At 44.5% G+C, this 25,738-nt stretch overlaps 1 protein-coding gene across 1 annotated transcript; it reads right to left on the reverse strand.

The window, feature by feature from the left end:
- Window positions 1–393: 393 nt before the first annotated feature.
- Window positions 394–24,948, reverse strand: USP39 (ubiquitin specific peptidase 39). The gene is made up of 13 exons (XM_010997839.3): window positions 24,623–24,948; window positions 23,048–23,117; window positions 21,687–21,781; window positions 20,363–20,499; window positions 18,648–18,800; window positions 15,582–15,807; window positions 14,238–14,315; window positions 13,079–13,146; window positions 12,172–12,360; window positions 7,639–7,781; window positions 3,536–3,671; window positions 1,722–1,808; window positions 394–884 (listed from the first exon to the last, which is right to left on the reverse strand). Exons 1-13 carry the CDS (start codon window positions 24,888–24,890, stop codon window positions 837–839), a joined length of 1,698 nt encoding a protein of 565 aa, XP_010996141.2. The 5' UTR covers window positions 24,891–24,948; the 3' UTR covers window positions 394–836.
- Window positions 24,949–25,738: the final 790 nt, after the last annotated feature.

Genomic DNA, 25,738 nt, shown 5'->3' on the forward strand with positions numbered 1-25,738 from the left:
GAAAAACACTTTGGCCCGATTCTGCTGACAGGCAACCTTTGCTCCTGGTGCCCCACGTTCTCAGCACCGCACTGCAGTCAGCTGCTCCTCCTCCCTCCCCTCCATCCCTTCTCCCTCACACAGCCCCACGCTGCGGGCTGAAACCGCCCACCTCGAGACTTCCAGTTAAACCCAATAGTAATCGACCTTTTAGTCAGATATTTTGTTGCTCTGAGACAAAGGCACTCTAACCGACACACACGCATAGGCTGACAGGAAGAGACAAACACAAGGTCCACCAGGTGACAGACTATGGGGTAGATAGTCTGTGAAGATTAAAAAAAAAAAAAAAACAAAAAACCAGCTGCCCTCTTAGGCAGCAGCCTAAGGGAAGGATATAAAACCAGAGGCTGGTTTAAAAACGGAAATATTTAATCCACCCCAAAACACATCAGGAAATGAAGAGAACCACAGCTAACCCATCTACCTATGATGGATGAAGGGTGTTACTGGCTTCAAGCTCTTATTCCTAGTCCTGAGGCTCTGATGCTTAGAAGAAACGATCTTGTCCCTCAGACACTCCCAGCTACCCAGAAATAAATTACATACATCTGTAAAAGAGTTCTGGCTAGAAGGGAGCTGGACAGGAAGGAGAAAGGGACATCAGTTTAGAATAAACTGATCAAGGAACAGCTGGGTGACAGCAGAGCCATCCTGGGCGGATGGCTCCCCCATGCTCCAGTGTGAACCAGAGCACGTAAGACCTGGCAGCCTCAAGGGCCGTGCATCAGCCGCGCTCAGGGCTCTTATTTACTTCCTCAGCCGAAGCCCCAGGGAGCAAAGTTCCAGCGCCTCCTTCAAGCCCCCTGCTGGTTGGTTTCATCATTATCTCGCCTCTTCCAGATCTGCAAGAAATGAATACAGATGTTCAGGAGCCGACATTCAATCCACAAACACTCATCAAGCACCTAAATCTGTGCCAGGCAGCGAACGGCCTGCCACCCCACTTACACACCCGCCAAACCCTCTGAAACTAATGCAGAATCTTTCAGAAAATTCCCTTCCGCTCAATTTTCGCTTTTCCATTTACCCTTCTCTTACTTCCCATTCCAAACTCCTTTTCTAAAAAAGGACTCATAGTCAGGCCTATAACTTTAGACAAAATCACTAAGGAAAGAGCTATCTCTAGAACGAGAGTGTCTCCTTTCTTTTCCCCAAAGCTACGGCGTTTTCTCAGCCTCAGCCTTCCGTCTTTGCGGTCCTAGGGCAGTTAGGAAGAGAAGGCAGAGGTACTCTGCCCCACAAGCGCTCAATCTGATGGAGAGGACAGCTGAAGTGACACAGTCGGTGCTCCAGGAGAGACGGGCAGACAGTGCCGTGGGGCCACACGGAGTGCTGACTTTGCTTAGGGAACTGGGGGAAGCTTCAGAGACAAATCCTAGCTGGCAGCCCTGAAGGTTCTGGGCTCTTCTTCCTCGAAACCAGGCCAAAAACTGACCTGGCTTACCATAAACATAACCTCTGCTCACCCGTTAATCTCCCATGCTTCCCTGCCCTTCTCCTTCTCCCTGAAAACCACTCCTGGGCTTCCACCACCACGTCACCTGGCCCCACCGCACTCCTCAGCGCATCCTGCAAGGCACCCAACCTGATCCAACCCGACGCCCTGCCTTCGCCCGCATCGCTCCTGCCGCCGGCCCCGCACGCCATCGCCACATTCATCCCACCCATGGGCAGCCCACCTGAATGTAAGCCTCCGACAGTGTGATCATCTGGGGAAGGATGTCAGTCACCTGGAGGTCTTGTAACTCGTACCATTTGCCCGTCCCCTGCACAGAGTAAGAAGGGCTGGGTTAGGCTGCTCCCTAAAACCAAAAGGGTGTAAGAGGGACAGGATCATAACCAAAAGCTAGAAAAGTCAGAACAGCCACCAGACCATCACTCAGCAAGAGCTGCGCACCCAGTAAGAGGGTTATCACCTCTGCCAGGCATCATTCAATTTAAAGAGCCTTTAGGGTGCGGATCTCAGACTAAATTCCTGTTAAGGACTCCTTGAAGTACAACAGAGTCTCAAATACCGTACGCCCGTTAAGAAGAATTTAGAAGGATAATAACGAGGAAAAAGAGGAAGCCCTCTGCTCCTCACCTAAGACGCCTCCTCGCTGCTCAGAAGCGGCAGAGCAGACACACTCACTTAAGGAGACGGGCAGTGCCAGCTAAAAGCGTACACCCACCCCCGGCCCCAGAGAACACAGCAAGAGTCGGTCAAGAAGAAGCGCCCTCAGTGGACATTGTCCATCATACCAACCTGCTTCCTCTGGCCTGAAATCCCAGCGCTGCAAACACAGCAAAATCTACCTCAGTCCTACTTCCACACACGGGGGGGGAGAGGTCTCCGGACTACGGCAGAGACACTTCCAGGAGTCCACCTGCCTCAACCACCCCAACTCCTAAGAAATGCCAAAGACAGATGTATTCCAGACATTCCGGATATGCCCGTAGTTCAGAGGGGAAACATGACCGAAGCTCAGCACCACATGAAGGACCAGTTAAGAACACGGTGAAAGCGAGTCTCTAGGTTGAAATCCCAATTCTACTGACTTCAGATAAATCACTCACACTCTGAGCCCAGGTTCCTCATTTGAAACTAGACAGTATTAACACCCGTCTCGGAAATGTGTTTTAAGGCTACAAATGAGATGAACGTACATTAAGCACCTGGTGTACTGTGTCCAGCACACAGCAAAGTACTTGAGAGACAGCAGCTAGTTATTATTAAACCCACAGTTCCAGAAAAGTCATCAAATTAGAACCACCTGTGCTAGTAACCTGCGTGATACCAAATATATCTTAAGCACGTGTTTCATCCATTTTCAGCTTGAGGCAAGTTCACAAAATTTTTTTTAGCAATGAGGGAACCTCTACACAAACGTTCTGTAAACTTTAACTTCATACCAATCAGAGGGTCTCGTTAAAACGCAGACTCTGATTCAGGAGGGCTGGGCGGGGTCTGAGATGCTGAGTTCTGGTGAGTCTGATGTTCACGCTGCTGGTCCAGGGGTTCCAGCTGAGGTGGAAAGGCTCGAGTCTAGGACAGGGCTTCTCAGCCCTGGCTGCATACTGGGAACCCCTGGGAACTTCAAAAATCAGGACGCCTGGTTCCCACTTCCAGACAATCTAACAGAGTCTTAACTCTGACTGACATTTTGGGCCAGAAAATTCTTTGTTGCAGGGCCTGCCTGTGCATTTTAAGATACTCAGCAGCATCCTGGCCTCTACCTCAGTTGAAAACCAACAGGCACAAATTACACTGTTGTCATGTAATTGAGCTGGGGTGGCCCAGGCATCAGGAGTCTAAAATCTGCCCGCCAGGTTAGTCCAACGTGCAGCCGAAACTGCAGAGCCACTGCCTAAACCACCCACTGGCAGCTCCAGCGCCTGCAGGGTACCACAGTCAAGGACAAGGAAGGGCAAACTGAAAGAAGCTGCCCCCTGAAATGCCAAAGGAGCAACGCCTGCTTCCGCCACCACGCCACACGGCGCCAGCCCCACTCACGTGGTGCAGCACGTGGATGCGGTAGGAGCCCTCGGCCGGCTTGCCGTCGTGCACGATGTTGGCGATGAGGTCGTAGGTGGTGTTCTCGTGCACCGCCTGCACCTCCTCGGACAGGTACTCTCTCAGATCCACGTTGCTGTGCGGATGGAGATACAGTGAAGGTCAGACAAAGGCTATGAGGCTGGCCTTTGTGTAGAGGGTAACTGTGCTCCACAAGCGGACCGCAAAGCTGGGGAACCCTATCTCAGGACCTGGATCGAGGTGGGCTTGAAGAGTCACTGGAGCCCAGGTTTGTGGAAATTCACATCATTTGCCATAAAAATGAGTCAGACTGGACAGACTGACTCTGTGGGAAAAGCACACTTTAAAGGCACGCCTAGCAGTCTAAAGTGTGGGAATTTAAACAGGTTACCAAACCCAAGGCTCTTCTATGACATGAAAATGAGAGGCACCACCTCCTCTACGCTGGTAGCGGGCGTAACTGCCTCACCCCCTGGCCTGTCCGGGGACCAGCGGCATGTTAGGGGACCGGCTGGTCTCTGGCCTCAGGCTGTCGAAGGCCGATCACACGAGTATGTGGGTTGTCACTGTACAGAATCACTGTAACAATTTCCATACGGCAAACCAGGCAGACCGTGCAGATTAATCCTCTTTCGATTTTCTGGGACCTTGCTTCTTTATTTAATTGTTTTTCTTTTGGTCAAGTAAGCAGAATGGTTACAAGGAAGAGAAATCCACCCTAGGTAGCTTAAGCAGAAAAGGGAAATTTATTCAAGGTTTTCAGACCAGGAAATGCAGCTGAAACCAGGCACTGGAGCAGCAGCAAGACCCACGAAAGCAACCTGCCCTCTTTTCTGCTTTGACATCGGCTTTGTTCTTTTCCCACTTGGCGTCCACTTCTTTTTGGAACCCACCTTGGCTACCCTACAGCTTCCAAATTTCTCTACTCCGGTTGCCAAGAAAAACCACTGACTAGGTTCCTTCAATTGGGACTTAAAAACATCAAATTTATTTTTAATACCTGAACATTCATTTTTAAAACATAGAGACGCATTCTTGCTGTACCTGGGATAAGATCTACCTTTGAGTTTACTTGTTGAATTCTGTGAGTTGAAGTATAAATGTATACCAGTTACTACAAAGTACAGAGCTATGACATATGCTTCCTGTGAAGACCACGATGACAATTACTAAGAACTTCCAAATAACCAAATAGGGAAATTGACAGTTAATATAAATATTAAGAGAATGCTAACTACATTATTTTCAGGAAAAATATAACCACCTGTAGCCTATAAATATTTATAAAAACTTAAATACAAGGTAGAATAAGAGAGATTATATTCTATTTCTAATCTCTGTACAACTGTCTGAGGTGCTACCATTCATAACACGCAACACAGAAATGTCCTCTCTGGAAGGATTTACCATAAATGCTAATAGCAGTCACATCCAGCGGTCACTTCTAGATATGTATCTCCTTTTGAATTCTAAACTATGATTATATCACCTGTCCAAAAATACAAAAAGTGTTCAATGTAAACCATGTAGCAATAAACAGGCAACTTTGTTCTGACTATATTATGTAGCTTTCCGTGTGTCAGTGGTAGCTATTTATTTCTACAGACTGACAGAGTCCCATATAGATTGCAATACAGAGTCATTATTACAACGTAATTTAGATGTGAGTCCTCAGAAATCCTCATGAGCTCTAGACAGCCAAAATGCCTGCCAGCTGCTAAGAACTAACTTCTCATATTTAATAACAGCTTTAATGACAGTTGTTCAGACTTCTCTGAACGAGTCCTAGAGAAATCTTTAGAAGTATTCATGCTCGGGTCTTTATGACAGAAGTAAAACTGTTTAAGTGGCCAAAGGGAATAAGGACATGTTAAATAATTTTGTTTTAGAAAACAGTCAAGGGCGCAGTCAGTCGTCCCCCAATCAGAAGAGTCCGACCTGGAGAACACCTAATTAGCTGGAAGTGAAACTTCAAAACTATGCTCCAGAAACCCTGTCTCCAAACGAGCAGAGGGCCCCTCGTTACTGCCAGTCTGATCGAACTCTGGTAAAAAAGAAGATGTGTTACGAATAAAACACGGGAGAAGAATCAGGTATGAAAAGGGTCCCTGTCAAGAAGTGGGGACTTTGGCTGACCTGGAGTCCTATACCCTAGAAGTAATTACACTGCATGAAGCAACTAAGCGCAGGTTCCCAGAGTCGGTCACACGGCCTGATGTTCTCCAAAAGGCTGACTAGCCAAGAAGTAATCTTCTCAGCTTCTCCAAGCTTTCTGAAGGACAAACTACTGAAGTCACAGTTACCAAACGGATAATCCAAATGCAACTGGTGGCAAAGTAAGCACACTCCAGGCCCAACATAAAGGCATGGAGTAAGGAGACTTAGTGAGCGTGCCCCTTCCTGCCAGGAACAGACTGGTGACTCTGGCAATTCACAAGAGTCCAGTTCTGAGGGGAGGGTACAGCTCAAGTGGCAGAGCTCATGCTTAGCATGCACGAGGTCCTGGGTTCAATCCTCAGTCTCTCCTCTTAAAAAAAAAAAAAATCAATAAGTAAACCTAATTACCCATGCCTCAAACAAATTAAAAAAAAGAAAAAAGAGTCCAGTTCTGAAATGAAACCCTGGTACACAGACCTTCCAACCTCACTCTACGTGTCACACAAACAAGACGCTAGAGAAGAACAGGAAGTGAGAAAAGAGAAAAGAAATTCTCCTGTAACCCTAACTACAAGGTTCTCTCTCTCCTCAGCCCACACCGTCCCCAGAGTCTTGGTGATGGTGGAACCAGAAATGATAAAATGTCACACCCGGAAGGACCCCTGGGGCTCATCTACTCCAAGCCTCTCATTTAATCTACGTGAGAACATGCAGATGACCTGCCCAAGGTCGCACGGCCAGGACGGCGCAGAACTCAGACCTCTTTTATTTTAGATGCTACCTCTTAAACACTACACAGAAGTAAGAACTAGTACCATTTTCAGAGGAGAACACTGGCAGTCCTCGCTTAGGCTGGGCAACTGGAAAACGGAGGGGCTGGAAGGAGAAAGATAAGGAGATGCGCACGTGCCCTTACAGCCCCCACGGTACTTTCTAAGGTTAAAAACATCACTTGCATGTGGAGTCTTAAAAAAACGATACAAATGAACTTGTTTACAAAACAGAAATAGACTCACAGACATAGAAAACAATTGTTACCAAAGGGGGAAGTGGTGGGGGTGAGGGGAGCTAAATTAGGTGTTTGGGATGAACAGATACACACTACTGTATACAAAACAGACAAACAGCAAGGGCTGGCTGTGCAGCACAGGGAACTGTATTCAGTACCTTGTAGTGACCTATACTGGGAAAAAATATGAAAAAGAATCACTTTGCTACACACCTGCCCTGCCACCAGGCTTCTCCATGTTCTTCAGAGTGCGAAAAACCATGTCTCTTGAGAACTGAAAACCAACTATCTACCCCCAAAAGGGTCCTGCAAGAACGTTCTGCAACTCCTCCAAAAAAATACTCATAAATGTTCGTAAAAAGACAATCACATAAATTAAAAATAAGGCTATTAAAAAAGGCTAGACATCAAAATCTGTAACTTCCTCATCACTAGGGAGAAAGTCACCATGTTCCAGACTTTATCCTCTAGGGACGAAGTAAGATAGCAGGACCCCAAGGCAGCAAGACAAATCTAGAGTCGTCCCCACTGTCCACATCCAGCTCACTGCAGCGTGTAAGACGAGATGACCAGCAAAGAGATGGACAGGCTACCTGCTCAGGATTTCCTTCAAAGCCAGGAGAACCCCACCTGTCCTGTCCTACTTCTTCCGACTGTTCTTCCCTATCCTGAAAGACTGCAGTTCTCAGCAAGCCACAGGACAGAAGATGAAAGGGGAACTGCCTTCGGGTAAACACCCATCTCTGAAGACCCTAAAACATGTGCAACCTTTCAATAAAAACTCTGAACTTACATAGTGGAGGTAGGTTCCTTGCAATCTCCAACTGAGACAATCCAAAATGAAGAGTGGCACAAACATATGAAAAGAAACCCAAGCTCAACCCCCTACGAGGAAGCGAAGGAGGACGACACTCACGTAATAGGGAAGTTGACTATAGTCGGATTCTTCTCCACAAAGAAATTGTTCTTCGTGAATCTCTTAATACAAAAGATGAGATATGGAGGCAGCTTGGTGAGCTGGAAGCGCTTCAGGAAGTTCTCCTTGTAGGTCTTATATTCCTAGAGAGAGAGAAGACAATTATCAAATCAGCGCTGGAGCATTAGAGCAGGGATGTGAGTTTTACTGTTTTGGTTTGGGTTTTTTTGATGTAACTTTGCCTTACGCTTAGAATTCAGGACACCTGACCCCAGAAACCACACACAAGGCTTAGGAACAGCAGTCTGGCTGAAGCTGACTGAAGCACCTCAGCTGCGGGCTGCGTTTCAGCCAGCACGTGATCATGCTATTAAACTCCGGCCACACTAACGTGGGCATTCGTTTCTACATGGACAACAAAAATGTCAAGTGAAGATTTTTTATAGCCAAGAATTAAAAACCATGCAAGTCTCACTTAATTCAAGATCAGGAAGACCTTCCTGACTATCAGATATGCGCACCGTGGAACGGGCACTTCTGAAGCAGTGAGGGGCCCCTCATCATTGGGGTACTCCAGCAGAGGTGTCAACACCCACGTTCCTTCCTCCTCAAAGGTCCCAAGACTCGTGGGTCAAGTGCAGTCAGTCAGGCAATGCTCACTGTGGACTCACTCAGCATGTCTGAGGAGATGGCATGGTGGGGGACTGAGGACATCCTCCTCAGACCAAGAGGCGTAAAAGCTAGTGTACATAAATGTATTTTTCCTTACCACAAACACAATTTAGTACAGTAAAAATTTAGTAACTGGAGTGAAAGACTAATCATAGTCTGAGAAGAAACACCAATGAGACCATCACTCTCTAGAGTAGGGTGAGTTCTGGAGGCAACGACAGACCCCATCAGGGATCCCCAGGATTCTCATGAAAATATTTTAATTTAAAATCTGGATACAAAAAGAAAAACACCTAGGATACAGGAACTCCAAAACCACCTGGATGACGACCTCGTAAAATGCCAAGTAAGAGCTTCGCTTCCAGGGCCACAACACGGGGAGCTGCAAGGGCCGCTCCCCAACGAAACTGGTGAAAATTATTTTAAGAACCACCGTCACCACCGCCATTTAAACTCTCCACAAATGGTCGTCAGGGCAGAGAGCAAATGAAGACACATTTACTGAGGAAAACGTTTTTCTCTAATGTTCTCTTCTAAAATGAAATGTTCCCTTCTAAAATAAAATCTAATTCGGTAAGAAGAGTGAGAGTCTGCGGTATCTGAACCAAGACCTCTCCCTTCGTTAGAAGCTCCTCTCCAGACCAGTAGAGCCAGAGCACAGGGCTCCCTCTCCCCCCAGCTCCCAGAGGACCGTCTTCCTAGGAGAGGCAGGATGTCAGCCTTTCTCCTTCTGGCCCAAACTACCTGTTCCTGAAGCAAAGTTCCAGTGTGTACCCAAAACATACGAAGCAAAAACTGACAAAAACAAGAAGATAAGGACAATTCAATAACAATAGCTGGAGACTTTTTAACACCCCACTTTCAACAGTGGACAGAACAACTAGGCAGCAGATCAACATAGAAGATTTGAGCATTGTAAGTAGACCTAACCAACACATACAGAACATTCTACCACCAACCACATAATGTACATTCTTCTCAGGTGCACATGGTATGTTCTCCAGGACAGACCACACGCTAGCCCATAAAACAAACTTCAACAAATATAAAGGCATAGAAATAATACAAAGACATTCTCTGACCACAATGGAATGAAATTAGAAGTTAACAACAGAAAGAAATTTGGGAAACTCACAAATATGTGGAAATTAAACAACACACTCCTAAATAATGGGTTAAAAAAGAAATCAAAAGGGAAGTTAGGAAAGACTCTGAGATGAATAGAAATGAAGACGACATATAAAAACTCATGGGATGCAGCGAAAGCAGTGTTTAAGAGGGGAATTTATAGCCATAGATGCCTGTTGAAAAATAAGATCTCAAATCAATAACCTTCCACCATAAGACACCAGAAAAAAAGAAAAGCAAACTAAATCTAAAGCAAGCAAAAAAAAGGAAACAAAAAATATTAGAGCAGAGATTAATGAAATACAGCACAGGAAAACAGTATTTCAGAAAAATCAATGAAAGCTATTTCTGTGAAAAGACAAGCTTTTAGCTAGTTGACCAAGAAAAAAAGAGAAAAATGCTCAAATTACCAGACTCGAAATTGAAAAAGGGGACATTACTATGGACTTCACAGCAATAAAAATGATTACGAAGGACGATGATAAACAACTGTATGTTAATCTATTAGATAAGTCAGGTGAAATGGACAGATTCCTAAACAGACGCAAATCACCAAAACATAAGAAGAAACACTCTGAACAGACCTACAACAAGTAAAGAGACTGAATCGGCTACCAAAAAACTATGCACAAACAGCCCAGGTCCATATGGCATCACTGCTACTTTCTACCAAGCATTTAAAGAAGAATTAACACCAATTCTTCAAACACTTTTCCAAAATACTGAAGAGAAGGGAATACTTGCCAATTCATTTTATGAGGCCAACATTATCACGATACCAAAACCAGACAAAGACGTCACAAAGAAAGGCAACTACAGGCCAATATTTCCATGAATGTGGATGCAAAAATCCTCAACAAAATAATAGCAACCCGATTCCAACGTAAACGACAACAAAAATTACACACCATGACTAAGTATGATTTACCCGGGAATACAAAGGTGGCTTGGCATCCAAAAACCAGTTAGTGTCATGTTCCACATCATAATAATAAAAATAATAAAGCAATAAATAACAAAAACCAAAAACCAAGCAACCATCTCATTAGACACAAAAAAAGCACGGTATGTGAATTAAAGCTCAATAAAGCTGCTATTATTTTAAAAACGAAGCTCCCCTGCCACATGATGAGTAATCTGAGAGCACTGGAGAAGTAAAGGTTTTCCAGCTCTAGACATGTACCTTCATTCAGGTAAATTTCTGATCATCTAAGGGTATAAGCACTACTGGAAAAAAATGTCTTTTTGTTGATATCAAGTAACTCATCTCTGCAAGGGTGATATAAAATACCATGTTAAAAGCAAAAAAAAAAAAATTTTTTTTTTTAGGTTTTTGGGGGGGTGGTAATTAGACTTACTTTTTTTTTTAACAGAGGTACTGAGGATTGAACCTAGGACCTCCTGCATGCTAAGCATGCACCCTACCACTTGAGCTATACCCTCCCCACCAAAATTTTTTTTAAATCAAGTAAATGCCAAGAGATTTCACCGCCCACATTTGTATCTATGAACAGGTTGACATCAAGAAGCACTATTTTTAATTATCTCAGACTAGTGAAGGATAGTCAGATTTAATACCTAAATGATGTCACAGCCTTGTCACAGAGATGTGACAGAGAAACTTGAAAAAGTTTCTCAGGAGTTTATGTGAAAATGCTGGGGGGAAGAATTTCACCCTGGATATCAGTACCACATTCATATAGCAAGGTTTTTGCTGTATTCACATTGTAATAGCACTACTAACCAATTTTCAAAGTTTCATTTGTATGTAAGTTTGTTATAATTTAATATTTACTTAAAAGCTGTAGCTTATACCATCATTTCTGCTTATACTAATTTAGGTAATATTATAGTAACAATAAATTTAAATCAATACTGAGGGTCCACAAGAATCTTAATGTTACCTAACCCTGAACAAACAGTAATAATAGGGTCCATGTGCACAACTGAAAAAGTCAGATGAAAAATCTGAGTTTAGATCCCCAGCTCTGTCACTTAAAATCAATATAAAATAAAACCAAGTAAAATAAACTGATCTAGATGAGCCTTAAGGTTTTTCATCTCCACAAAATGAAATGAGCCTAAGAATCAGCTTAGACATTTTAGGAATCACTGTCACTTACCTGTGTGCATGTGTGTGCGTGCGTGTATGTACTGGGGGTGGGGGGAGAAGGGCATTTACTATCTGAAAACAAAAGAACCTCAGTTGATAAAGCGAGCAGAAAGGGTCTGAATGAGGCATCAAGCTAAAAAAAAATCCTCCTGCCATTAAAAAAAAAAATCTCCCAGTAAAGAACCAAAAAGGATTAAATTTGTCTAGGATGAAAAAAGGAATTAAACCATGAAACAGTTAACTCAGCAGATATAAAAAGAGACTTTTAACTTGATGAAGAGCGATAGTATAGAAATAATAAAAACTTTAGTTCGATTTTAGTTGCTTTTTTCCACTTTAATGTTGACGTTCCATTTTTTAAAAGGTGAGTGTTTCCTACTTTTGTGAGTTTCTACTATCCTCAACACCCATTCCTTTCTCCACACCACTCAGATGCACTGTAATTCAAGTTAAGAGGTGGGGGTGATCAGCTAAAAACAGCAGAGTCTGGTAGGCTCAGTAAGCATAGTACACTTTAAAATTAAATGTATTACATACAGGTGGCGATTTCCAAGCATAAAAAGAAAAATGTCAAGAGGAAGAAAGGGGTTATCAACAAGGTAGGTGTGCAAGTGGGCTACCTTCTCGGTGATGCCGTTGAACTTGGCCAGGATGTTGAAGAGAGGCACCTGGGGGATGATGAGCTGCTCCTTCTCGTCCTTGTAGAGCGGGGCGGTGGGGAGGTCCAGCGTCAGGTACATGAAGGTGGACTCCACCATCGTCTCCTGGTACTCGTCGTTGTGCAGCAGCTGCTCTTTTTCCTCTGCTGGCTGGAAACAATGAGCGAGAAGGAAGAGGAGGGGAAGGAGTGACACCGGAGTGGAGGACACCGCAGACGGGAAGAAACCATGTGTCCGTTACACTTATACTTACTTCATTTTATGAAGGAAGAGGGGTGCCCAAGAGCCCAGCAGTTTCACACCCAGTTGCACAACCTTAGATTAATGCAAAAACTGGGCTTCCGTCTTTAAATACCAAATTATTTTAAAAGCTTTTAGGTATCTAGAAAGCTCTTATCTGAGCTTTCTGAAAAAACACACCAGCACCACTCAGTGGCCAGACCGCTGAAATCAGTCAGCCCTTGGTACCCGGATGAGATTGGTTCCAAGACCTGCCTTGGATACCCAAGTCTGAGGATGCTCAAGTCCCAGAGGTGGCCTTCCATATCCACAGATTCTGTATCCATAGATTCAACAAACTGCTATACGTAAACATAGTGGTTTTATGTACTGATAAAAATCTGCATGTAAGTGAACCAGTCAGAGTTAAACCCATGCTGTTCGAAGGTCACCTGTGTATCCAACTATCACCTCCAAAACCTAAGCGCGCCGGTGCCACAGGAACCCATGGGAACTGCCACTTGGCAGGTGTTTTTAGGACCTCTTCCTGGAGCAAAAGGCTGAGCCAGTCATCTAAGCATCTCTTTGCCAACCCTAAATCCCCTCAAGCAATATAAATCAGTCCAAGACTCAGGTTCCAGCCACTCACCAAATCAGGATGAGGAAGCTTTTTAGTGAAGATCCTCATGGACCCCTGGAAAACATCGGTCACAATAGCTGTACAAACAGAAACCAAAATGCAAATTCTATCAGGTTGGAAAGCATTTCCAAAATACAGTCTTAACTTCTACATTTCTGAAATAAACTTCATTTTCCAGCATAAGACCCAAAGCTTTCCCTAAATACAGAAGCACCTTTGTAATACATACCACTGTGGTACCTTTATAACTACCTGTGTAAATAATTATTTTATGTCTATCTTCTCCGTAAGATACCTTCTGGCCTTTCAGCACAGGGTCAAAGAGCACAGTCCATAAGAGAAAAATTAAGTGCCTTTGAAATAAATGGTTTACAGAATCTGGAGACTGATGAATCCCCAGAAGTCACAGGTAAAATAAGAGACACCCAAGAAAGCATAACCCATAACTATGTGCCACCTGCAAAGAGAGAGTGTCCACCCTGCACTAGACATAAAGGAAAATGACAGACTGAGGGATACAGCAAAGCAGAACCAAAGCAACGAGAACAAAAGCACAACAGGGTTCTTGAATTCTGACAGGACCCAAGCTAGAGAGCGCAGACACTGTGCACAGGCCGAAGTCACATGAGGGCTCCAAAATTATTCACCTGGCTCAAGAGTCGCTAAGCTAACAGTTACTTTTGGCATTCATGAAAAATGCCTAACTACTGTTAAGCCAACGTGGACACGAAGGAACATAGGGACTCAAGGTCTGCGAATCTACAGGGAGGCCAGCCGCATCTCCCCAAGTACAGGCTCAGGGCGAAGAACTAGCTTTTAGTTTGTTTTACCCAATTACAAGCCAGGCAAACCACCCACCAAGTCCTCCCTCTGGCACCACCAACATGTCTACAACATGCTTCCCAGCCTCTCAGTTTGAAACTGTGTCAGGGTTTCTAGAGCACAACTGTATCCATTTCCACTCATTAAAAATGCCATTGGATATACCCATATTCTAACAAAGGAAACTGGAGAGGGAGCCATTCAGGAGCCAAGCTCTCCCATGTGTACAGAGATGCTGGCCTGACACAAAAAGGTAAACAAGTAAGGAGAAAAGGATGGGAAGCTGCAAAGTGTTTTTAAAAGGAAGCAAACAAAAAACTCCCTTTTACAAAATAACATGACTTACTCTTTTTTTTCTTCTTTGTGCCCCCCAGAGCTGAGTGCAGAGCATTCAAAAACCAGGACAGAAAGTCAACTCCATCCCCTGGAAAAGAAGGAAAGGTGGGACGTCAAACCTGGGAGACAGTATGATAATTCAAACTGCTGATTGGCATGACTCCACACTCCCTGTCTCCTCCTTCCTCTCCAGCCATGCCATCCTGCCCCCTGGCATCCTCTTCTACCTGGCCACTGCATCCTGCAACTCCTCAAGGTCAAGCTCTTAGTCTTCTGATCTTTACTGCCCCCAGGCTCTCTGGTCCAACCAGGACCTTTGAATATCATTCTCTATTCCAAACCCGAGTCTCATCACCCACCAAAAATCATTACTGGACTTTCCTATAAAAGCACTCCTCAGCCAGAATGCGTTTAAAACAAAAATGTGATGGCACGTCTTTGCCAAAAAAGCCTTTCCTGACTCCCCATTGTTGTCAGGGTATAATCCAAGCTCCTTACAGGGGCATATAAACCCGACAACCTGGTCCCTCCCTTCCATCCTCCACCTTAGTGCTCATCATTGAATTCAATGGTCCAGCCACATGCAGTCTTCTGTCTGTGCCAGGGACCTCCATGCTTCTATCCAGTGTCCTCTCCACCTGGAATGCCCACCCTCAACCTGTCTCCTCACTACCTAAAACTCAGGTGTCTCTTCCTTCACTGATGTCTCCCCCAGCCTACCTCCCACCTGTCTGAGGGGGGTCTTTGCTCTGTGCTCCCTCCCACAGCATACTGGGCCTCCTCAATCACCACACTTAAGACCCTGTGATCATCTTTCTACATAACTGTCTTGCCCACTAGAATGGGAGCTCCTGGAAGAGAAAATTTGTGTTTCGTATTCCTGCAGCTCTAAAACCTACTAGCACCATGAGAAATGGTGAATCACCTGAACCCGGGATGCTAGAGAATACTTTATCACATCCAGGTACTAAGAGCTACTCATGTGGCAAGAACTCACTGGGTTTGGAGGGATGAAAACAGTCAAAACAGAATATTCCAGTCTGCAACATGACAAAATGAGAAGCAAGAGTGGTAGACGCCTTTCCAACTCTAGTAAGGGCTGGTGCCTTTCCCAGCCTCCTGTTTTTTTTCCTGAGCCAAATAAGTTTACCAAGTCAGACAGACGTTCTATGTAGGTGAAATCTCTTGGGACTCTGAGCAGGCCATGCTGATGAAAGAAGAGAGAGGAACCTAACCACGCCACCCACTGGATGCTCGCTGGAGCTCCTGTCTCACTGCCAAGTGGAAGTAAATGTGCTCATCAAAGTAGTCTTGTTGCCCTCAGGTCAGAAAGCATGAATTATTCACTTCTCACCTTGCTTGGTGATCTGAAAAGTCTTCTTGCTGCAAAGGACAACAGCCTGAAGCATCTCATGGGGAGAGACATGGGCCTTGAAATTTCGAGGGTTCCAGAGCTTTCTCATTAGCTCTCCAAAGCGCTGGACCAACAGGAACATGATGTCCCCAGGGGGACGCTTGATGTTCTTGTAATTGTCTTCTTCCAGGAAGTAGTTCCGGAGAGGAGGGACATTAGACAGAGCCTGCGGGTCAGACACTACGATTAGCCCAAAGCCCCTCAGCAGGGCCCCTGGGGGCCAAGCTCATCCACCCAAAGTTCTTCTAAAACCTGTGCCTGTGGTGCCTTAAAGAATCAGAAGTAAATAAATGGGCTGCCAGAGATGCGCCCGAGAGTTCACATTAGAGGAACATCCTTTACAGTGAGTGTCACAGAAAGTCCAGTTCTGCAGACACTCTGCTGACGTAGAAAGAAATTTTAAAACAAAGGTATTCAAATCCCTATCTATTGATTTAATAGCTTCCTTTGTTTACTCTAACTAGGCCTGTGACTATGTTTGGACTCATAAGGAACTGAAGGCTAGAAATCCAAACACTCTTTCCTCATCATGCACTTGGCTGGGACAGGACTATCTGGAGGCCACAGTTCCCCCACCTCTCAACTGCACATTTAAACAATATGTGAAAATCATCTTAATAAAATCTGGTGTTTTCCCCAAATGTGGTACTGAGGGTGGTAATAAAAGCATATATAAAACTATATATAAAAATCAACGTACTTTGTTATGATAGAACTTAGTCAAAAGGTTTAAGAGAACAAAAATAAATTTTATCTCATTAAGCAAAAAGATAAAGACCAGCCATGTCAGTTCAGGAAAAAGCACATGCTCATTATCGTGAGTTATAAAACTGGAAGGAAAACCACAGAACGGACCCTTCTAAGTGCAGTCTCCCCACTGGTCCCTCCTGATGGGGTTGTGAACCCTTATCAGTGCTATGCTTACCATGAGCACAACGCTGCCAAGGGAATCCATTTAGAAAGGACAGAAGGATAGTGCTAAATACAGCGAACTCAGGGATCTCTGGGGACAACACCTCCAGACGCAGAGCGCACCCGGATAAGAGGCGATCAGGAAGGCTCCCACAAGCCCAGCTCAGCCAGGGAAACAAGGACTTCCTGCTTGGAAAGCTCCTCTCAAAAGAAGAAGAGAGTGGATAAAGTTTATCCGATTCTCAGTCACCCATGCTGCGGGGAGGCTGCTCTCTGGCTTCAGCTGTAGAACAAGCAGTAGGCGTCCTCGGAGAGCAATTATCCAGCCTCCAGACAGGGTGCTTGGTCTCAATCCCATTTTAGCAAAAATATCATCACAGAGGATTTGTTCATCTGCTTATACGTATAAGTAAGGAGAGCTCCCTACGGGGACTAAAACCCATCACAAAGCCAAGACTAACTGGCCTGACCATGTTCAAATCCTACCCATCCATCCTGTGACACTCTTCGCAGAGCCACAGGAGGCTGCAAGAGGAACAGTCGGCAAGGTCTCTCTCCGTCTAAGAATTTGACCTTTCCAGGGACCAGACACGACACCAATGGCAGACACTAAAGCTCCCAGGTTTACTTTTACAATTTTTTACCTAATTCTTTATGCGAAAATACCATAAAAAAAGTTTAAAGGCCAAACAATTAAAATGAAATATGTACTACATATGCAACAGAAAAAGGCTAATATAAACATATACATTTTTAAAGCTTAATAAAATGGACCACTAATAGAAAAATAAGCACATAAGGCCCAATAATTCATGAAAAAATATAAGAATCAACTTTAGAAGTAAATTTTTTAAAAAAAAGTTAAAATGGAGATACCTGTCAAAATGGGAAAAAAATCTTTTAAATAGTAATAGTGACAGCGCAAGATGAAAAAGGCACCCTTTTGTGTTGCTGGTGGGTTTGTAAATTGCTATAAATCCCTTACAGCATTAACAAAAGAAGTGAAGGTTAAATCAATTAAACTTTTTAAAAGGGTGATGTAATCATTAAGGATGCTGCATGAGAATACTGATTTCATAATATGCTTATAAGTTAAAGCATACACAAAGATACATATATACACTATGTTACTTTGTAGACAAAGTCTAGAAAAGAAATACAACAAAATATAACCTGTCACAAAAACTGTAAGACTATATACAGTGAGGGACACTCACTGCAATACTGTTAACAGAAAAAAAAATGTGAGACAAGTCAAATTTTATCTATCAATGGGGAATAACAAAACAAACCATAATATTGCCACACAACGGAATACGCATGTGTGCATCTGCTTTTAGAATAAAGCTCTGGCGGTCTCTACACTGTTAACTACCACACGAGAGTACTAGGGAAAGAAAATGAAGCTTTCATTTTGTACTTTCTGTATCTTCCTACCCTCACCAGTAAGTACTTGTTTATAGTTTTTTTAAATCAATTTTTTTTTTTGGTGAAATGATTTTTCTTTTTCTTTTTCTTTTATTTTCTTATTTATTTTTCTTTTAATTTTATCTTATTGAGTTATAGTCAGTTTACATTGTTGTGTCAACGGATTTTCTTACTTACGCTTACCAACATTTTCTAGTTTTTCTACAATGTGCACATATTACTCAGATAATTTTTTTTAAAAAGCAACACTTAATCACAAACAGAACAACTCTGGCTTTCTACCTTTCCGATTTTCAGGCTTAAGCACAGGCGGGACCGCTATCAGACAGTCAACACAATGAATATCTGCACCACTTTGAAAAAAAAAAAAAGCATCACCTGGCATACGTGCTTCTCACCTGGTCCTGCAGGCCTCACAAAGAGTCCAGCCCTTATTCCCTAGAAGCTCCAGAGGCTGGAACAGGCCCACCACTGGGCAGCAGCCCCTCTGAGCAGACACAGGCACATTGTGGTTGGTGCAGAACAAATACTCACGTGGAGTTCTCGGCAAGACTCTGGGTCTGAAGACCACCTGGCTGCACTCTGCCTGAAGGCAGTCATTTCTTGAAGGCCCTTCGTGGCGTTCCCGGGCTACCCGCTCCCTCACCGCTCCCATCGCCATCCTACCTGAAGGACGGCGTTGGCGTAGTCGTTGGCCTTTATGTTGTTCAGGCCCACGATGCCTGGCAGGTAAGTGGTGCCATCATACGCCCGGGACAACTTGGCCTGCTTGTCCAAGTTAGCAATCTGCTGCTTCGTGAAAGTGGGCTTCAGCACATACTGCAAAGCAAAAGAGAACTCCAGGTTGCCTCAGGCTGTCTGCAGAGCCCACCAGGTTTGCCCGGCACAGTGATTTCTTTTTTGTTTGTTTGTCTTTATTTATTTATTTTTCCGGGGGGGGGGGGGTTAGGTTTGTTTATTTATTTATTTTTAATGGAGGTACCGGGGATTTTACCCAGGATCTCGTGCATGTTAAGCAGGCACTCTGACACTGAGCTATACCCTGCCACTCCCAGAACAGCAATTTCTGCCAAAAAAAAAACCAAAAAACACTTTGGTCATGAATGTCTCACGACCCGCCCAAAGGGCTCCCAATAGTAGGTACAGGACAGAGGTAATATGGAATAGGCCACCCCACATTGCTTACCTAGAAGGCCATCTCTCTATCTAAACCAAAATCACTGAATCCCAGGCCCTTCCCCAGACCTCAGGTCTGGCCACCCCCATGACAAACAATGGACAGAAGCTGCAGGACCCCCAAGTCCAGGGGCAACAGGAGTCTGAGTCCCGGGGGGTACCTCACACAAAGCAGCACATGGGTGAAGGAGTGCCGCCTCCCCTCCCCTCCCCTCCCCTGTCTGTGCAGGGCTGAGATCTCATGACGCCCTGCAGCTGGAAAGGCAGGATCAGAACCTCCCCAGTCCAAGAGCTAAGAGGGTCATCATGTCACAGGCTGGGTAGAGGTCATCACTAACTCAATCTGAAAGCTTGAATTCAAGGGGGAGGGTACAGCTCAGTGGTAGAGTGCATGCTTAGCCCACACGCGGTCCTGGGCTCAATCCTTGTCCCTACAAATAAACAAGCAAACAAACAAACAAATCAATCTAATTTACATCCCCCCACAAATGTTTTAAAAACCTTTACAAAAAAAAAAAAGCTTGAATTAATTTCAGTTATTCCCTCTGTAAATACTGTCCATAACCATAATCATTTTAATCTCAATTTTCATAGGCCTGTAAAACTTAAGAAAGTGGCATAAGTAGTGTTTCAAACACTCTGTGAACAGCCAGCTTTCCTTAGTAAACAGAGTATTCAACTCTATTAACGGCACAGCGACTTGTTGAACAGGAAAAATTAATAATTCCAACAGTAATCAAAGCCCAAGAGGATATTTCCACACTCCCCACTTAAGTACAGGGACTCCTGGCGCAGGTCACAAACCAGAGCCCACGGATGGGACCTGCTGACCATTCTGGGCACATCACCCAAAAGTAGGCGGGAGCTGGTATACATCTTGGGATCCACTGTCCTACATGAGGCCCAATTCACATCCCTGCTCCGAAGTGTGGAAGGGTAACTTATTTCACAAAAATGCTTCCACTCCAATTGAAAAGTAGTCATATTTCCTCAGTCCTAACTAAAAGCAGACATGATAAGTAGGCTGCAGACCACGAGCCACAGTTATGAATCGTGACCCCCTCACTCAGTTTCCCAAAGGGAAAGGAGCCTCTCAGTGCCCCAGGAACTGAGACTCTTCCCTGACCTGCGTGGGGCAGAGCCTCAGGAGCCCTGGGGCAGCTCCCAGGAGAACTAGTTGCAAACCAACCCTCTTGGACACACACCGTGATATCCTCCAGCGAGGAGTCAATGATCTCATAGTTGTCTGGGAGGCAGTAAAACTTGAGGGTGTGGAGGTTGAGGAAGACATGGTGACTAAACTGGACACTGTGAATGTAGGCATGAGACTTCAAACCGCGGCCTGGAGGGAGAGACGAAAGGCTGTAAGAGAAGGGCGGACTCTGGACGCGCACAGATCAGGTGTGATTTTCCTTTCATTATTCTCTACTGGACCATGTTAATATCAGCAAAAAACAAATTACTACACCATCCGTAAAGTCAGCCTCCCACATGACCTCCTCTCATCACAAAAGTTAGCAAAAAAGAAGAGACCATTGTTTTCTTCCCCAGATGGCATAAGACAGGGGAACTGATTTCGTACACATGAGTATGAAAAATATCTGAGTGCTTATGGATGTCTGTATGTGTGTGTATATACAGACAGACCTAGCTTCACATACCATCAGGAATTAGGGATATCTATGAACGTACTACATATGGTACACACACGTACAGACATACAGATTTGCACATACGCACATGTACCTATCCCATGACAGTCCCTCATCACTTAGTCCTGATCTTCCAACTGCCCACATTCAGGATAATCCTGCTCCTACGTACCTTTGTTCATGTTGCCACTCTCTCCTAGAATATCTCACCCTTAACCTCTTCAAACTCTGTACATCCCGTCAGTACAAGTTCCACTGCCAACCACTCCGTGAACTCAACACAAACACTCCAGCTCACGTTTGACCTCTGCATATTTCAGCTCCTATTGTCCTTATTTATACTCAGTGCCACACGGTCTAGCAATAATCTTTGTGATCTTAAGAGAGTTTGCTGATTGTTTTATGTGTTACTCTTGACTATTTACAAGATCCTTGTAAGAGCAAAGAATGTAGCTTACATTTCTTTTGTATTCTCCACTACACTGTGCACGTATCATCTTCTTGATCTGAATGAACTGAAATGATTAATTTCCAGAAAAGAACAGAATGTAAAAGTGCTTAGACAAAAGGATTCTCAGAAAAAGACGTCAGTATAGAAAATATCAGAAATTCAAAAGCCCAGAGCCTTTGAGATTTCCTACACAGTCTTTCACATGGCTACTTCCCTCTCTCTTTCCTATGGATTCAGGTTCAGAGCAAACAGAGAACCTCCTGCGGATTTTCTAAGGGTATTCCAATTTCCCAGGATCAAAGGTATGGATTATTAAACACGACTCCTAACAGTAGCTTACTTTCTTTAACAACAACAGATCTCTGAGGCAGACCTGTAGCTAGCGCTGAAAACTGAGCAAGTTTGTAATGCAAAACATTTATTTACCCTGAAAGTACTTGCCACACACCAGACAGGCATATGCATTGATATGTGAGAGGGAGATGGAACACAGTTTCTCAAAGTCAAAGTCCAGCACACTCCTAAAAGAAGCAAAACAAAACAAGCAATTAATAGGGACGGACGCCTAGGCGAGCACCCGGGTGAAGCAGCATTGGCTGTGTTCCGCAGTGTCACGTAGTATCCCTTAGCGAATGACTCCGATGCCATATGTAAACTGTGGAGAACCTTAACGATTCCTCACCTACACATTTCATATAGCACCCCCACCACCAAGTCCCAAAGGATGGCAAAGGTATCTCCATCAATGACCCTCTTTCTTTTTAGTATTTACAATCACTTGAGAATCTTCCATCACCTTCTCTGGAGGAAAAGCCACAAGTAAGACTCAAATAACAGGGACCCAAGAGCATTCCAGGTTAAAGGACTGGGGGTGGAAGGACACAAAAAGAAAAATGTGTATTTGTCTGTAAAAATAAGTGGGAAGCCTGAAGAATTTTAGGGGAATACTTGCAAACAGATCTGTCTATTTAAGTGCGAAGTAACTGAGAACTGGGCGGGTATAGTGATTAAAATAGAAAACTTAACCTCCACTGAATCCACAGGTTGCAAAGGGATTCCTTCTCCAATATTAACTCTAATTAATTAATAAGGTTCTACGAAAGCTGAACTGTTCATTAAAGGGGCCACTAGCTACACATGGCTATTGATGTTTGTTTATTTGTTTTGAAATTTTATTTTTTTAATTGAAGTATAGTCAGTTTATAATGTTGTGTCAATTTGCTATTGGTGTTTAAATGCAAAGTAATTGAAATCAAATAAAATTTAAAATTCAGTTCCTCAAGCTACATTTCAAGTGCTCAGTAGTCACTAGTAGCTTGTGTCTCCGACAAAGGGCAGCCTTAAGGAGCAATTCCACTGTTGCAAAAAAGTCTATCAGACAGTGCTACCCTAGGGCATGAGTGAAAAATTAACCCGAGATACATCTGGGATCATCTGGAAGAGGTAACCACCTCTGTTAGGACATATTTTTGACTGTTTCTTCTCTGCTGAATCCCAGGCATCTAGAACGGTACCTAGCACATAGCTGGTGCTCAGTAAATAAATACATTTGCTCTTGTCTTTGACACCACGTATCCCTTTATTCTCTCATACAAGTTCAAAATGAGCTGAACACTCTTTCTGCATATGCGCACCCTAAAGAAACATAGCAAGAAGCACCATTTCCTGGGCAGAAAGCTTTTAAAGAGAGAAAGTTTTTGAATAGATTGTTTACCATACGATCCAAAGAACTTTCTTAACAGATTCCACTGTTCTTTTGCTGCCCTCGGCACCCCTGTGCTACTGACCTGTTAATGGTATCCAGGTACGGGCAGTGGCGGCTCCTCCGGTCCTCAGAATCCACGCGTCCATTCTTTGCTGAAAGGAAAATCATCCAAAGCTATGAAAATGGGAAACTCATTCTCAGCGTCAGCTACCAGTACAAACATTTCTGATCAGAAACAGGAAAATCTAACCAGGATGAGCTCATGTGCAAGTAGCCTGACAACACCCCAAAAAAGCCCATTAATGGAACAAGCTGCAAACTGAGAGCATATACTTGAAACATATATAATCAACAAAGGAATTGCTTATAGGTTACATAAAGAAATCCGGTGAAGAGATTTAAAATAAGACAACCCAACGGAAAACAAGGAAGACAGCCCACAAACGTATGAAAAGATGCTCGACCTCATCAATAATCAAGAAAATGCAAATTTCCTTGCACAACGATACAGCACTTCACACCTACTAGAGAGGAAAAAATAAAATCAGGAAACTCCAAGAGTTGGCAAACATGTGGAGCAACAAGAATGCCCATGTACTGCTGCTGGGAATGCAAACTGTTACAATCTCTTAAAAGCAGTACTGCAAGATCAAAGCTGAAAATACATAGACCTTTTGACCCAGCAATCTCTCTTCTACTTATATACCCTAGAGAAATTTTGCACACATGCACCAGGAATGCTTTACTAAAAAATATCTGCAGCAGCAATATTTGAAAGAGACCAAGTTGAAAACAACCCAAATGCCTATCACATGTAAAATGGAGAAATATATTTTGGTATATCATCAATAGAACATTATGTTGCCATGAACATCTACTCAGATGAACCTCAAAAATACGGCTGGGAAAAAAAAAAGGGGGCAAATCAGAATACTACACATAGTATGATTCTATTTATATCAAAGACAAAATAAAACAGTTCTACTTTGGGATGCATATATGAGATAAAACCACAAATAATAAAAGTAGAAGTGACTAGAAAAAATTCAGAACAGTGAATACCTAAGCAAGGAAGGCAGATACAAGTCGGAAGGGGCCTACGGGAGCTTCTAAGGCATTGTTTAAGTACCACTTCTTAAGCTGAACAGCGTCAGGAAGCAATTCTCCATAGGTCTCTTGTGTTCTGTACGTATTATGACCACAGGCACCAACTGCCTCCAGACAACCTTGTCAAGGATGCTTGTAGAGTTAACGGCCTTGGAAGACAGAGAGGGTATCTCCCTACAGAGCAAAGGGGAGGCAAGCTCACAAACCATTATAGAAGATTCAGGTTCTCTAAGCTCAAAGTTCCGGTCCTGTAAGGCCACCCACTGCGTCGGGGGTTCTCTTCCAGTTGCACTGTGGGAACTGACTCAAGGAATTGGCAACAATGCTGTATTCTGGCTACTGTTATTGCTGAAATCAACTATCTCAAGAAAAGCTACTGTTGTTATTACTGTTCTTAGAGATACGATAGCTACGATTATTCCTAAGACTAGTACAGTTCTCACTGCAACGCAGTCGAGTCGCGTCGCTTGTGGAGTGGGACCACCCCGCGGTGAGAGGTTGGAAAGAGAAAAAGAACGCGAGAGTAGAGCCCGCGCCCGGCCCCGCGCACCTCGCACCTCCCGCTCAGGCTCCGAGTCCTCGTCGGCCTCGCGCTCCCGCTTCACCCGCACCGCCGGGACCACGGGTGCCGGGGCCTCGCGCGCGCTCGCCGGCTCGACCTCCCGCTTCACGCGCACCGGGCTGCCCCGGGAGCTCGGCGCCTCAGTCTCCCGCTCCCGATCTCGCTCCCGCTTGACGCGAGCCGAGCTGCCCCGCGATTCGGACTCGCGCTTCCCACGGGTGGAACCACGAGACTCCCGCTTGGACCGGCCGGACATCGCCGCTACCGGCCGAGCAGCCAGGCGCAGACTCCAGGTACGACCGAGCGCGCAGCAAGCAGCCAATCAGGAGCGGCGCAGTTATGGCGCCCAAGGCTCTCTACGAGTCGCCGATGGGGACAAATCACGCAGCAGCGAACTGGGCAGTATTGCGCCTCTTGCGGTTTCTTTGCGGCTGCGTGAGCACCAAAGACGGATAGGCGGGCCTACTGCCTCTTTACCCAAATTTCCAGCTAACGAAAGCAGGAACCGTTTACTGACTGGAGAATTGCTGAATAAAAGAAGCTGTCATTGGGCCCCAGGTTTCTTCAAGATATTTTGTGCCCTGAAACCAGAATTGAGGGTCATCTCCACAGTCTCCGCGCTTCGGAGACTGACGCCCCTGCACAGATCTCGGCGACATCCCCAAATCATCCCTTTCGTGGAACAACCCGGCGGCTGTAATTCCACATTTAGAGGACTGTTCTTGGTATCACAGGAAAATGCAAACGACAGGCAAAGGGAGACCAGTGACGCTAATAAAGCTCAAGCTTCAGGGCCTGTAACTTTCAGGACCCTTTCCTCGACTCTGAACTACTTTGTACAGTTCTGCTGAGATGTGGTTGCCGTCCAATATAGTGCACGTTGAAGTGTGCTGTTTGCTAAATACTGATGGAAGTATGTATGCACTACGAAACCATCATCACGATCAAGATTATGAACCTAACCACCATTCACCAAGTGTTCTGCTCTAACCATTGATCTGCTTTCATTGATCGCTACAGATCAGTGTCACTTTCTAGAGTTGTATATAAACGGAAGCACACAGCAAGTCCCCTTTCTTTGCCTGGCCTCTTTCACTCGGCGTA

The sequence above is a fragment of the Camelus dromedarius genome, chromosome 33, assembly GCF_036321535.1.
Source record: "Camelus dromedarius isolate mCamDro1 chromosome 33, mCamDro1.pat, whole genome shotgun sequence".
NCBI classification, from domain to species: Eukaryota; Metazoa; Chordata; class Mammalia; order Artiodactyla; family Camelidae; genus Camelus; species Camelus dromedarius.

Excerpts from the sequence above, each read along its gene's own strand:
- USP39 (XM_010997839.3), bottom strand. The coding sequence starts at position 24,890 with ATGTCCGGCCGGTCCAAGCGGGAGTCTCGTGGTTCCACCCGTGGGAAG. Across the intron at positions 21,782-23,047 it reads TACCTGGATACCATTAACAG|GAGTGTGCTGGACTTTGACT; the intron begins GTCAGTAGCACA and ends TGCTTCTTTTAG. Across the intron at positions 20,500-21,686 it reads GTGTGGCAAGTACTTTCAGG|GCCGCGGTTTGAAGTCTCAT; the intron begins GTAAATAAATGT and ends CTCTCCCTCCAG.